General features: G+C 45.8%; 1 protein-coding gene across 1 annotated transcript; it reads right to left on the reverse strand.

The window, feature by feature from the left end:
• Nucleotides 1-716: 716 nt before the first annotated feature.
• Nucleotides 717-14,429, reverse strand: DONSON (DNA replication fork stabilization factor DONSON). Its single transcript, XM_019476077.2, has 10 exons — nt 14,126-14,429; nt 13,303-13,380; nt 10,150-10,353; nt 8,679-8,857; nt 6,177-6,355; nt 5,959-6,082; nt 5,766-5,864; nt 3,131-3,329; nt 1,428-1,640; nt 717-1,128 (listed from the first exon to the last, which is right to left on the reverse strand). Exons 1-10 carry the CDS (start codon nt 14,381-14,383, stop codon nt 991-993), a joined length of 1,671 nt encoding a protein of 556 aa, XP_019331622.1. The 5' UTR covers nt 14,384-14,429; the 3' UTR covers nt 717-990.
• Between the last annotated feature and the right edge of the window lie 623 nt (nt 14,430-15,052).

Genomic DNA, 15,052 nt, shown 5'->3' on the forward strand with positions numbered 1-15,052 from the left:
GGGTCACTGTTATATAGTCCATCCAGCTTAAAAGTGGTTGACCCCTCAGACTTGATACAGATGAAATGCTTGGTATTGTTGAGGCATTTAAGAAACTGACTTTTTTAAAAATTGTAATAACAGAGATCAGAACTGCCTACTTTAATGGTCACTATCCAGGTTCTAACACCAAACACACAGTAAAATGTTCTAGAGGGTTAGGTAGCCACATCAGTACCAGAGTCCCTCTTAACTAAACCGAGGGTATCCTGCAGACTACTATTAGTTTTAAAGCACTTCTGGTAGGTGTAGAGTTCATTCAGAATGGAATGAGGTGACAAGGTACCTGTTAAGCAACTAGGTAAATCTGAATGTTGCCACCGCTATGCGCGATTCAAATCCACATATGGATTTTAGCTGAATAGCATGTCAAAAAGCAAAAGCTGTCCATGTTTGTACTCTGAAGACAAATTATTCAGCTGATCTTACCAAACTAAATCCTTCTAGTTGCCAGATCTGCTTCCTGTGAATTTTAGGTAAGTAAAAATAATGAAGTAAAAAGCTTAAGTGCTAATGTTTTTAAAACTAAAATGGGCACTACATGAATAAATATAGCAAGATTCACAAAAGCAGCAGTAGATGTCACCCCAGATTTTTTTTTAGAAGTGATCCTGTTATAGTTTAATTAAACATGGAGTCTCTACTTTAACTCTAAAGAGCAGAACATTCAAGATGGCTTAGTTTAAAAAGTTTATTTTAAAAGCATAAAATGAAGATGTTTCAGAGCTGGAAAGCAGCTACAGTGATCTTGCTGGACGATTTAAAATGTTCTTCTACCTGAGGTTGCCTTACCAGTGCTGTTATGTACAAGTTCTCATCTGTTACATCGAAGGGGTTTTATAAGTAGGCTACATTTGCAGGAGACCACATTTGTTTGGGTTAGCTCAACAGCATCTGTAGAACATTGATAAAATAACAGCTAGTCCTGCTCCATCAGCTAAAATAATGCACTTAGGACTTCCAAGTATATACATAGTCTTTCATTTCTAGGAATCTTATAGAAGACTTCCCCAATGCTGAAATCCCAGCCAGTTGATCCAAGGTTTTAGGATGTAGTCCACATCTAGTGAGGTCTGTGCATAAAGTTTCCTGTGAAAAATGATTTGCAATAGGCATGTAACAATGAATTGTGCTCAGTACCCATTTCTCTGCCTATGAACAAAAAATGTTGAATAGCTGTAACTGTCATAGGGACTCTAGTTTTAAAGCTATCAGTTTAGTAAAAGCCCTCTTCTGCTGTTGTAACTACCACCGCCCACAATGCCATTAACTAAACGTGATCATTACAAAGTGGCAGATAACTAGGCATTCGCTAATACATCAAGGGAAGAGCAGCTGTAATAAAAAGTATTAATCCTAAAGGAAGGGCTCTCTCTCACACTACTTGCCTTATGTAAGATCCTCTCCATGTCAAGACTAGTGTTAAACACTGCTGTGGGCTCATGGGTGTACAGTACAGCAGAAAAGGCTCCTTTTTGGGCAGATGTGAGCAGCATCGTCAATGAGTGCAGGGAATGAGGCATGACAGGGCCCATGATCTCCAAACTAAATATATCCTTATAACTTGAGTGCACCTGGGTTTTCACATTTATACTTCGAGCCTAAATACAAGACAAAACAAATTAGTATTTGATCCATCTCAACTGACATCTGCCCTTACATTTCAGTAATGGTTTGAATTCAGTGTGGTCAAAGCAATCTAGAGATATTACCTATTAATACCCCATTTGCCCTTATGAGGCATGGCTATTATTTGCTCTTTATAGACATTCCCACTCCCAGCTTATACCCATTATTAATATGCAGGAATTCTACTGTCTGGTGCTGCAATTGCACATTCAAAAAAGGAGATTTAGGCAGGCAGAACAAACAAGTAATGGAACTAGGTTGCAACATCCTGATTAGTAGCACAATTGCAAGATGGGGCAAGGAGTTATTTCACATCCTACCTAAAATTAGGACTGTGGGAATTCCTCAAGATCTGACTAGAGCAGGGATGAACCAGATCCAGAGTGACTTTACCAGGGGCTGCAGTGGGTCCTTCAGGCCTGCCTGGCCCAGGTGCCATCCAGCCTGTAGCATATATCACTGTCCCCTGGGCTGCCTAGAAAAGCAGTCCAGCTGCAGTCCTGGCTTCTACTGCCCCCAGCCCCATGGTACTGGTGAGGACCCTCACATGCAGCCCTGACCCCTCTGCCCTGCACCTGCTCCAGACTTGCCTGCCCATGCTGAGCAGCAACAGTGGCCAGGCAGCAGCTGCTGCTCAACACAGGGGAAAAGCATCCCCTCCCCTTCACTGCTGCTGGGCACTTCTTGCTGCAGCTGCCCAAAGTCTGCACCCAGGCTGCCCTGCAGGTCCTCTGCATTGCAATCACTATCCTGCTGGGCAGCCCAGCTAGTGGTGCTGGTGACAGAGAAGCTTCAGGCTAGCCCAGGTACAGGTTCCAGGCAGCTGCTGCAAGAAGTGCACAGCAGCAGTGAAGGGGAAGGGCTGCTTTTCCCCCCACATGGAACAGCAGCTTCTGCTCAACAGCTGTTTGGCATGGACAGGTGGTCCAGACCGGGCATGGAGCAGGCTGGGTTTGGGGCTATATGTGCAGGTTCTGGCTGGTACACTCTGGCCAGGGTGCTGTTGGTGCTGAGGAACTGTTGGGTGGTGGAATGCTGACTGGCCCACGGCAGCTCCCCAGAAATGCCTATTTGGCCCACAGAGAGACCCAAGTAATTGTCTGTTCCTAGACTAAATCGTCAGTTCTGTACAGTGGAAATGTTCAAGCGAACACCTGAACAACTGTATTAGAAATAGGGAAGGCTACATGTTTAACCCCTCATATCTCAAGGTTAGACTATACAACCAAATCTTCACCCCCAAAACTGACTTTCCAGCAGAGGTGATTTGCAATTAATATGCTAACCCAGTCAAGCTTTAACAGCATAAGTGTTAACCCTAGCAAACACCTACAAAGGAATGAGGATAACCTTACTTACCTAAGTATATTAGACTTCAAGTAAAGAAACTTGTAACTTTTCTTCACTGAAAACTGATAGTTCAGTTGCACAGTGATTACTAACCTTCTCCTACACTATTTACCTTGAGTGTTTGCATTGTTGCGCCTCGAAAAGCAACTGGGGACAGCAGCGTTGGTGGAAGCCCAGCTTGAGGACCTGCACTGGCCACTAAACTCTTGCAATTTATCAAGAAGTTTAGTAAAGTGAATGCGTTTATTCCTCGCACCAATGCCAAGGATTCAGGCTTATGATCCATTTGCACCTCATGTTTTTCTTTACAGCTATGTTGGTAAGTCAAAGAAAAAAAAATGTAGAAAGTTTATCATCAATACACTAGAGCAAGAATAAAAGCCACATAAGAATTCACTGAAAAAAAAAAAAAAAAGCTGTTACGCTAATTTTAAGAGTTTTCTCTTGAAGAGCAATGAACTAAAAAAATAGCTTAAACTTAACCCTTGACTTCACTGAAGCCAGTCTGTTTTCCAGTTTTAATACCTGCAATTATTTTCTTTGGCATCTCTAAGATGATCATATTGATCTGGTGTTGCTAAAATGGATTTGCATCAATACAGTCACTGCTACAGATCAAGACTAGGTTCTCCCCCGCATTTAACCAGTTGAGGGAGTCTCGTCCTGAATTCGAATGCCAAGGCTGGGGATGGGGCGGGAGAGCCCATGCTGCCTGGCTGGGGCTCATGGGGCAGGGTAAGGAAAGCATGGGAGGAAACCTTGTGCAGGGGAGGGGAAGCACAGGGGAGATCATGTGGTGTAGGGAGTGCAGTCCAGTGCATGGCCTGAAGGCAGCACCGAGGAGACTACATGGTATATGTGTGTATGTGGAGGAGTTGGGGAGTACAGTGCAGGGTTGAGGGTAGTGATAGGGAGACCACACAGAGGCAGGGGAGCTACTCCTGCTTCTTTGACTCTGACCTGCCAGGGATGGAGCTGGAGTTGCTATTGCTACCTGGCTGAGGTCAAAGCCAAAGCTGCTGCAGGGTAATCAGTAGCAGGGCGGGGAGGCAAGCGGCCAGGAAGGCAGGGAACAGAAGTGGCAAGTGCTAGGCAAAATTTTCCATGTACAGTATCTAATTACTGGGGGGGGCCTCATCTTAAAGTCACCTTGGATTTGGTAAATACAGTATATAGCTCAAGGCTGTGCAACTTCTAAGCATCCAAGGGCTACACACATGGGCTGCAGCAACAGGAGCCATACTAATATGAGCCATGGGCCTCTAGACTGCACAGGCACCCCTTACATCCTGCTGACTCCCCTGGTGCTGCAGGCCATGCTGTGCCAGCCCCTGGATGGGGGCAGGAAGTGAAAGCTGGAGGAAGGAGGGGGAAGTCTAGAAACCCCAGCTACTCCTGCTGCTGCTGGAGAAGTTGGGGGGTAGGGAAGGGGGAGAGGGGGGCAAACCGGATGGGATTAACCCCTTGTGGGCCATATGCATCCTGCAGGCTGCTGCTTAGATACCCCTGGAAACAGGCAAACAGTGCCCATATTTAAGAAAGGGAAAAAGGATCCAGGGAGCTACAGATTAGTCAGCCTTACCTCATACCCTGGGAAAATCATGGAGCAGATCCTCAAAGAATCCATTTCTAAGTACTTGGAGAAGAAGAAGGTTATTAGGAAGTCAGCATGGATTCATCGAGGTCAAGTTATGCCTGACCGACCCGATTGCCTTTTATGAGATGACTGGCTCTGTGGATATGGGATTTGTGCTGGGTTCAAAATTGGTCTTGGCCGGTTTTGTTCAATGTAGTTATCTATGATCTAGAAGACGGCACAGAGTGCACCCTCACCAAGTCTGCAGTTGACACTAAGCTGGGGAAAGTAGTAGATACACTGGAGGGTAGGGCTAGGATTCAGAGTGACCTAGACAAATTGGAGGACTGGGCCCAAAGGAATCTCATGTCGTTCAACAAGGACAAGCACAAACTCCTGCACTTAGGATGGAAGAATCCTAGGCACTGGTACAGGCTGGGATCTGACTGGCTGGGCAGCAATTCTGCAGAAAAGGACCTGGGGGTTGCAGTGGACAATAAGCTCAATATGAGCCAGCAGTGTGCCCTTGTTGCCAAGAAGGCTGATACTGGGCTGAATTGGTAGAAGTGTTGCCAGCAGGTCAAGGGAAGTGATTATTCCTTTCTATTCAGCACTGGTGAGGCCACATCTGGTGTACTGTGTTCAGTTTTGGGCCCCCCACTACAGAAAGGATGTGGACAAATTAGATGGAGTCCAGCAGAGGGCAACAAAAATGATTCAGGGGCTAGGGGACAAGACTTATTAGGAGAGGCTGAGGGAACTGGGCTTATTTAGTCTGCAGAGGAGAAGACTGAGGGGATTTAATAGCAGCCTCCAACTATTTGAAAGGAGGTTCGAAGAGGATGGAGCTAGACTGTTCTCAATGGTGGCAGATGACAGAACAAGGAGCAACGGTCTCAAGTTGCAGCAAGGGAAGTTTAGATATTAGAAAGAACTTTCTCACTAGGAGGGTAGTAAGACACTGGAACAGGTTACCCCCACAGGTTGTGGAAACTCCATCCTTGGAGGTTTTTAAGACCCAGATAGACAAAGCTTTGGCTGGGATGACCTAGTTGGGGGATGGTTCTGCTTTGAGCAGGGGGTTGCACAAGAAGACCTCCTGAAGTCCCTTTCAACCCTAATTTTCTATGATTCTATATCCTGTATATCCTGAAACTCAAGTAAAGGATACAGTTTGATAGAAATTGCAGCTGGTTTTTTAATCTTGTCTTGAACTCCCATCTCCTCAAGCCAAGAAAAACTTTCTTCATCATCACTCACTCCTTGTTCCCTAGGAAATACAGATTCAGGTTGTTAAGGTAGCAATAGTCCACATCAGCATTTACTAGATTAAAACATCAAGACTCTTCAGACAGATTACATACTCTTCATCTTCAGTGTGCTTGCCTACTTCAGAATTCTTAGCAACTTCTGCTTCCAAGTTTGTCTCAGAACTTCTCTGCTTTCGGTTTCTAGTTTCTTCTATGAAAGGTAAAGAAAATTCTATACCTTGAATGGAGAAAATATGCAAATAAGTGATTATATACACACTTTGCATGCTAAATGAGTTTGGTAGGTTAGTCAAATGTAAGCTCCATCTTACCTTCATTTCTCATGGCTTCTCTTAAACCCCTGGTCGTGGGTGAAATGACTGCTGTGATACCATCATTTCCTGCAAGGCCAGCCGCACGAAACAGCACAGTAAATTGGTAGGTACAAACATAGAAGTAGGGACAAAGCTTGGCTTTGAGCAGGTTATACAGGGAAGTAAAACTGACGGACCTGCAAGTTGGTAAAATATACTTACAGTGATTATTTCCATCTTTAATTCCTCCTCACCACCTGCTAAATTCCTAGCTAGATCTCTAATAATGAAATGCTCCGTGAAACGTTACTCATTTGTAGGATTTTGTAGGAAACATGCACCTTGTCACAATCAAGTTTGAAAGGTAATACCTTTAACATTGACAGCCAGATTTTCAAGTGTGCTTGGCATCCAGCATAGAGGTCTCTTGATAACGTGGCCCTGAGGTGTGCTGAGACATCTACTCACAAGTGATTTAACATGTGTGAAATGGTAAAAGCAGCCTGCTAGTAAATTTTTAAAAGCTGCCAGACATGGAGGGGCATTCAGCACAATAAGGTAGCTTTAGTCTTAACCTCACACATCTAATGTGGCTAAAGAATTTGAGAGAGAAAAAAAAACTTTTCAGGTCTGCTTTAAGTAGCCATCAGAAAGGGTACTTTATTAGTAATTACTGTTCTTCAAGTTTCCTCTGCACATTCCCTGGAGCTGTAGAACTCCCATGGGGGGCCTGTGGCAGGTTGGGGGTGGCAAGTGAGAAACTGCAGGAATCTCACTGTCCAATTTAAAAGGGAGAATACCTGCAACTGTCTCAAATCCCTCTCTAAAGCTGTAGAAGCCTAACATACAGCACTCCAAGACAGAAGGAAAGATGGGTGGATAAGAACAGCAGAACTTCAGTGCGCTGTCATATAGCCTCTCTTGCTCAGAGAGATTCATAGATGTTAGGGTCAGAAGGGACCTCAATAGATCATCGAGTCCGACCCCCTGCATAGGCAGGAAAGACTGCTGGGTCTAGATGACCCCAGCTAGTTGCTCATCTAACCTCCTCTTGAAGACCTCCAGGGTAGGGGAGAACACCACCTCCCTTGGGAGCCCATTCCAGACCTTGGCCACTCGAACTGTGAAGAAGTTCTTCCTAATGTCCAGTCTAAATCTGCTCTCTGCTATCTTGTGGCCATTGTTTCTTGTAACCCCCGGGGGCGCCTTGGTGAATAAAACTTAACCAATTCCCTTCTGTGCCCCCATGATGAACTTCCTCACCAACTCCCTTCTGTGCCCCCGTGAGCTTTGGGCAGTCCCACTTGTGGGAGATTAATAACCAATGGTTCATCAAAATACAAGTTCACAGGACAGGACTGCACCTACCTGGGCAAAGTGCAATGTTAAATCCAGGAAGCAGTATCTGGAAAGTATTTAGCAAACTTCTGCTAAAAATCTCTCCTCCAAGGCAGCCTGCTTCAGGCCATGGACAGGCATTACATTTGTGCCTCTCCCCAGGACTATGCAAGATATGGAGGGCATTCCCCTGCAGTGTGAATCATCCCAGGGAGACCTGAGACAGCTTAAGTAAATGGTGTTGAAGCTCCCTGCTTCTTGCAGAATCCTGGGTCTCCCTGGGATGCCTAGGGGAAGGGATGAGAAAGGAGAGCAGTGCTCTCCTGCAAAGTGGGGAAGCTGTTCTTGGCAGTTGGTGCTTTTTATCACATGCAACAAATAACCTAGACAACAGTCTTTTCCAGATAAAAATGCATTTTATGCTTGCACTGTGTAGACGGTGTAGCAGCAGCAGACAGATCTGAGCTGGTGCCAAGGGAAAGGATAATGAATACTCAAGTAACAAGCTGGGAACTTTTTATGCCATCACCAAAGCTACTGAAGCTTATGGAGGCAGTGCTGTTTCAGTCTTTGGTCCTACTTTTGATTTCAGCAGTAGCACCAGTTAAAGGGTGTGTTCTCAAAAATCAGATGGAAGGCCCGTGATAGAAAGGCAGTCTGATCCCAGAATAACCAGGTGCATCTTGGGTCTAGTGTCAGAAAACCTTGGCAAGGAGTCTAGTGTTTGTATTTCTGAGGCTGTTGCTACAGACATACCAGATGAGCCTAGAACATCAAACATCTCTTCCCCTTCTAGTATAAGCAGCAAAGGTTTATCAAACTGCACACCAGCTTAGTGAGCTAGTCTATTTCAGATGCAGAAGACACCAGACAGATGTTTCTATGCCCTCCTATGAGAGAGGAGAGAGAAAAGCAGACTTAATGGAAAAAGGGAGCCTGCTTTCTAAGAAACTGCAACAAAGAAACAGAGGTGTCTGGAGAGTTGTTCCTCTTCAGAGTAGGATCACCCTCATGCCAAACTCTCATGCACTTGCACCAGACACTGTTTTTCCAGTACAGCTCAGCATTAGCATTTTTGGACTACATAAGTGGAAATACACAGAGATCCATAAAGCAAACTTCCTTGCTGAAAGAATTTCCCATAGAAACAACGGATAAAGTTCTTCAATCTAATTAACTTACCATTCACTCATTAGAACTTGTTGCAGTTCTTCATCATGGGACCAAGGATTAGCCTTTCCAGCTATTTTCCTATCTGCTCCAATTCGAGGGAACAGCTGCAGCCATGGCAGTGAAGGGTGAAGCCAATAAATAAGGCTTTGCTGGAATGCACAGCGAAGCTCTGTGGACAGCTTTGGTTCCTAGATTTAAATTAACACCTGATGAGATCCATAATGCCTCACTTGCAGGAGAAGGGAATACTGATAAGGTTTTAAACACTTTAAAATACCAGTTTACCTACACTGTTGAATAATCCCACATCAGAAAACAATGGGCAGCAGCTCAGAAACTCTGCCGCAGCCAAGAAAGAGAAACTCTGCTGCTTTAGTTTTTGCAAGTGAGAGTCACCTTTGTTTACATGAAGGAATTGGCATTGGTAAAGCCACAACAATTGCTCAATATGGGCTATTCTCTGTGCAAGTGAGTCTTTTCAATTCTTTCCCCAAAATTCTGCATTACATTTAATATTTAAAAGGAGTTTTCCTCTCTCAAACTGGACAAGGTACTCCAATCTCTTATCCCAGTTGTTGCCAACCTTGGCCATTTTCAAGGGACCCAGGCCAAGCTGCAGAAGGCAAAGCAGAAGGCCCCAAAGCCTGTTTCTAAGTGACCACAGAGTGAACCTTTGCAGATGTGACAACCAGCTTGGTCAGCAAAGTAAAGGAAGCAATCAACATGTCCAGCTAAACCAGTAATGAGATCCAATTAACTACTAGAGCACAACTCCAGAAAGGAAATAGTATAAGGGACCATACATTAAATAATCCAAATATACTGTATAACAGCTTTACCCTAAAATATTAGTAGTAGTAATTGATATAACCAAATGTATTAGATATTATTTTGCTTTAAAAAATGTCTTAAGATTCTTAGATAAGTTGTAAAAATAAAACAGCCTTGTCAGAGAAGCCCATAAACTAAGGTAAAGAAGAAACAGCACTCCACTATGGCATAGGAAGTAAGATAAAAAACCCTCCAATTTACTTTCCCAAAGAATTAAATCTGAACTGACAATTTTCAAGTCCGCAAGAAACCTGGTTCAGTCCAGCTCCCAAAGTTTCAGTAAAACCAAAACATTTAAATAAAACCAATCAGAGAACATTTATTAGAATATTTAGAATAAGACATCTATAAATATAGGGTATAGGCTGGAGGAAAATTTGGAGAATTAAACAAGACCTACTGCCAGCCTGCATGGCACCTTCCTCCCCACCTCTTATGTCTCCCCAGCCAGTGCAGGTATGTGGGGGTCTACATTGTGCTGTCACAGGTAGCGAGATGGACTTTGGGACAAGCATTTGTTTTTGTGTTTTGGGGTGTAAGCATTATAAGGTCAATATAAACCTGTCTTTTGCTTCCTTCATCAGTAGCCAACTTGCAAGGTTACCTATAATCTGGGCCGCATAGCCAATAAAGGAAGAAGACAGATTACCTGTATGCTTTGTGGCAGGTTAACTTCTGTTGCTCTACAGTGCTGAGCAAACCCTTGTGCTTCTTCTTGAGCCTTTAAATGTTCTGCCCAAGTGAAAGGTTGGGAGGAAGTGAAAAGAATTTGAGTTTTAATACTCCAGTCTACAGGAAATTCTGTACATGGTGAGGAGGGGACATCAGGTACGGGAACAGGTAAATGGTGATCCTTACAAAACAAAAACAATGTAAGTTAACGCGAGGGAAGCATACTTAACCTAAAAACTATCAACCCTTGTGCTACCCACTGACAGGGTTAGAGAAATATACTAACTAGCCACTAAGCAGTTCCTTGTCTTTCATCTAAAGCAGGGGCATCAAACATAATGCCCCATAGGCTGCATCTGGCCTAAGGAACCACTCTATCCAGCCTGCCGAACTACCAGCAGGCAACCAGAAGTTGGGAGTTGTGGCCAGGGAGAATGGCTGCTGCACAATCTGGGGCTCTTGAGTCCCAATGGATATGGCAATCAGCAGCAGGAGAGCGAGCAAGGGCTGATACAACCTGGGCTGCCCTGCAGTGGCTTGGCCCATCACCACAGCTGTGGCAAGCCACCACTTGGTCCATGCACTCCCCCTACCTCCTTCACTGCTAGCCTTGCCATCACCCTACGCTGGAGCCACCACCATAAGCCCTGTGCCAGAACCAGAGCTGCCGCTGTCACTGCCACTGCATGCTCAGAACTAGAACCATTGCGTGCCTGGGGCTAAATCTGTCTCATAAGGAGTCTGGTGGCCAGATCTAGCCTGAGGCATGAGGCAAGCTTAGCACTGGATGCTTAGATAAAAGCTGTCAACAGCAATAGGATATGGAATGAGGCAGACCATGGATAGGATACCCATATTACTAAATTCTAAGTTTTGAAATATAGCCATTGCATGAAGATAGTTGCAAATTCAAATGTTCATCTCTACTGATCTTGACAAAAGCACCCATTACAAACCAGCTGCTACCATGGTAAAAGTAAAAATGCCCAGTCTCTCTTGTGTTGCGAGCCATTCATGTGAATTTATGACGTTTTGGGCCTTTATGCATTTATAAGTGCATATTATGAATTGTTAAGTTTAGGGAAAGTTTTATGAGAAGACACAAAAACATTTCTGTTGTTTTTGTTAGAACACTAGCTGAAGTCACTGTTTAAGTCAATATTATTTTCAAGCTCTAGTACACTAGCAGCATATTCCTGGGATTGGATCACAAACAGTAGATTTTCATCCAAATAAGTTGTTTTCACTGACACGTTAAGAGACTTTTGGAAGTATGCCTATTCACTATTTTTTAAAGTGTACATTAACGTTTCATAGATTTTATAGACGTTAGGGCTGGAAGGGACCTTGAAGATCATCAAGTCCAGCCCCTGCCCCAGGGGCAGGAAGTCAGCTGGGGTCAAAGGATCCCAGCAAGATAAGCATCCAAGCGTTTCTTGAATGAGTCCAAAGTAGGTGCCTGCACCACTTCTGGAGGGAGTCTATTCCAGGCCTTGGGGGATCAGACAGTAAAGAAATGTTTCCTTATGTCCAGCCTAAAATGGTCTTGGAGGAGTTTATGACCGTTAGTCCTTGCTGTCCTTTGGGGCGCTCTGGTGAACAGAGCCTTAGCTTCTCTTCATAAGGCCTAATCTCTTGCCCTCTGATTATGTGTATGGCTCTCCTCTGGACTCTCTCAAGCTTCTCAACATCCTTCTTGAATTGTTGAGCCCAGAATTGGATGCAGTACTCCAGGTGCAGCCCCACCAAGGCTGAGTACAGCGGGAGGATGACATCCTGAGATTTACTTGAGAAGCAGCTATAGATGCAAGCTAGAGTTTTGTTTGCTTTACCAGCTGCGACATCGCATTGGTGGCTCATGTTCATCTTGTGGTCAATCACGACCCCCAAGTCTTTCAGCTGTAGTGCTAGTGAGCATAGCACTGCCAAGCCTATAAGCATGCTGCATTCCCCCCCACTCCCTGGTGGAGTACCTTGCATTTATCGGTATTGAATGTCATCAGGTTTGTATCTCCTCACTTACTAAGCTTTTCCAAGTCGGCCTGGATCACCAGCTGTCCTCAAGTACGGATGCTATGCACCGAAGTTTAGTGTCACTGGCAAACTTGGCCAGAGCACTTCTGACACCATTGTCAACATTGTTGATAAAGATGTTAAAGAAAACCAGTCCAAGGACAGAGCCTTGGGGGACACCACTGGTCATGGAGCACCATAATTCACTACCATCGACCACTACTCTCTGGGTCCAACCTGGGAGCCAATTCCCCAGCCATCGGACTGTGATGTAGCCAAGGCCGCAGTTGGCCAATTTTTCCATGGGGAGATCATGTGACACCAGATCAAAGGCTTTTTTAAAGCCCAGATATATGATGTCAATCTCTTTTCCCTTGTCCAGGTGATATATGGTCACCTGGTCATAGGAGATGAGATTGGTCAGGCAAGACCTACCTGCGACAAACCCATGCTGGTTGTCCCTCAGGATGTTGCCCTCAGCCAGCTTATCAAGAAGGTAATAGGCAAGTAGGAATTCCCATATCAAATCAGACCAGCACCATCTCATTTGGTCATCACTGCTAGCAACTGAATATTACCCAATGCAAGAAATATTTTGCAGGCAGCTATGCGATAGCCTGCTGTCCTGGAGAAAGGTTCTTCCTGATCCCTTAATAGGAGTTGGCTTAAACTTACATTTTCTCAAGCAGCAGCTCTATTAGCCTAAAATCTAATCAGCCTCAAAAAGTCAGTCACACCTGTCTTAACCCTAGTTAGAGTTGGTAAAGGTTGTGTGTGTGTTTTTTTCTTCTCTGCTGCATGAAAGACAAATAACAACAGGGGGAGTGAGTGATTAGTTAGTAGAGAATGAAACCAACAATACAGAACAGCATAAGAGCCACAAGGTGGGTAAACTATAAAGAACCTCTTCTGTTCCAATACAACAGCAAGCCTGTTTTTAGTGGATGACAACCTGACCCTGAGCTTCAAAGGCAGTTTAAGATCAATTCTGAGAATGTTTATGCTCTAATAAAATCGACCCAACATTGAAACCAAAGCCAAAAACATTAAAAATGAAGTTCTTATGAGCACGATGGAATATTAAACACACCCAAAGGCAATAATTAAGGATTCATACTTTTGTTAATGTGGGAAAATCTACTTCAGAATACTCTTCTTCCAAGGTGGATTTAGTTTCTTGAAGAGGATCCAAGAGCTAAAATAGAAGAAAAAAAACCTGTTACTTTTAAAAAAGGACTGAACTGAACTGAGTTTCATTTCAAGGCTGACTTTTAAGTGAAACTTCAAGAAAAATGTTTAGAGCTACCTACCATCAGCAGCGCACCCTAGAACATTTCACCCTCTGGTAGCATTAACAAGACATTTTCTACATACCCATGCACTGAAGTTTAGAGGCTTTTTCAGCATTTGCCAGAAAAGTGGAAAATTTGAACTCCGAAAGCCTCTTTCTTCAACCTATTCAGTTGGTCTAATAAAAGATATCACATCTACTCAAAGAAACTCGCCTATATCTACCTGGGAGAACTTCCATTTTTTTTTCCCGATGCCAGAAGAAGGGCTCGTGTGCCCAAAAGCTTGCAATTAACAATTTGTTTTCCTTTTTGCAAAAAATGTAGCTGGCCCAGTACAAGATGATCACCTCCACCACGAGTGCTGACTCCTGAGCACGAGGCTTACAAAGGAGAGGCAGCCTGGAGGCATGCCGCCCCCAACACGCACACGGGGTGGGCAGAGGCTTGGAGCCCCGGGGAGAGCCGGGCAGACTGAGGCAGCAGAGCAGAGGGGCCCAGTGCCTGCGTGTGCTGGACTCACACCTGGTTGGTCTAATAAAAGATATCAAATTCACGCAAGGAACCTTGTCTGCCTACGTCCTTAGACCAACACGGCTACAACTTACACCCCAGGTCTCGCACCCGCACGCAGACCGACACCGCCGGTACCTGCCACAGCGGGTGCGGGGTGCTGGCGCCGGGGGGCGGCCGCCGCGGGGCCGGGGCCGGGCGGGGCGCGTTGTCCAGGCTGGAGAAGGGGTTGCGCCGGCCGGGGAAGGGGCGCGGGCCGGGCTCCCTGGCGGGGCTGCGGGCGGCGGCAGCCCCAGGCGCGGCGACCTCGCTCCTCCGCAGCCTCTTCCGCTTCAGCCGCAGCATCTCCGGCGGCTTTTTGAAGCCGGGCGAGTAGCCGGGCACCGCGGCACACATTGCAGCGCGAGCCGGGACCGCCTGTGGGCAGCGCCCTGCAGATCTGGCGCGCAAACCGGCCGGCCCCGCCCAGCCCTCCCGCCTGCCGGGGCTGCGCGCACAGCGGAGGCGGGCGGCCTGTGCCTCCGCACCCGGCACAGCAGCCGGGACACTGGCTTGCGCGTCGGGCCCCACCGGCCTCAACTCCTGCGACCCCCACCCCGCTCGTCCCGTGCCCACACATCTCCTCAGTCGACTTAAAATGGCGACTTCACCAAAAACCCGGGAGCTTAACTACGGAGCACTAGGTCTACACACCTCTGGAAGGCGGATTTAGACCGGGCATCAGGAGAACCTGCTTCACAGCCCGTGTCCAGGGACAGACTCCCCCCAGAGGTGGGGCAAGCGCTGTCTCCGGCCTCATTCAAAAGGCGGCTGGCTGTTTATCCTGCTGGGATCGTTTGACCCCAGCAGACTTCAAAAGGCCTGGCCCCCATGATTTCGGGAGGTCCTTTTCAGCCCCTAATGTCTATGAGATGTATGAAATTCACTTAAGTCAGGCTGCAACGCGCACACGTACAGCTCCCTGAGGTTGTGGCAGCCATACTGTGAGCTAAGTCGCTTACCTAATACAGCAAGTAACAGTGAATGCTGTAGGGGCACACATGGACACACACCCCCTTTGGAGAT

This window comes from Alligator mississippiensis, chromosome 1, assembly GCF_030867095.1.
Source record: "Alligator mississippiensis isolate rAllMis1 chromosome 1, rAllMis1, whole genome shotgun sequence".
Taxonomy (NCBI): Eukaryota; Metazoa; Chordata; order Crocodylia; family Alligatoridae; genus Alligator; species Alligator mississippiensis.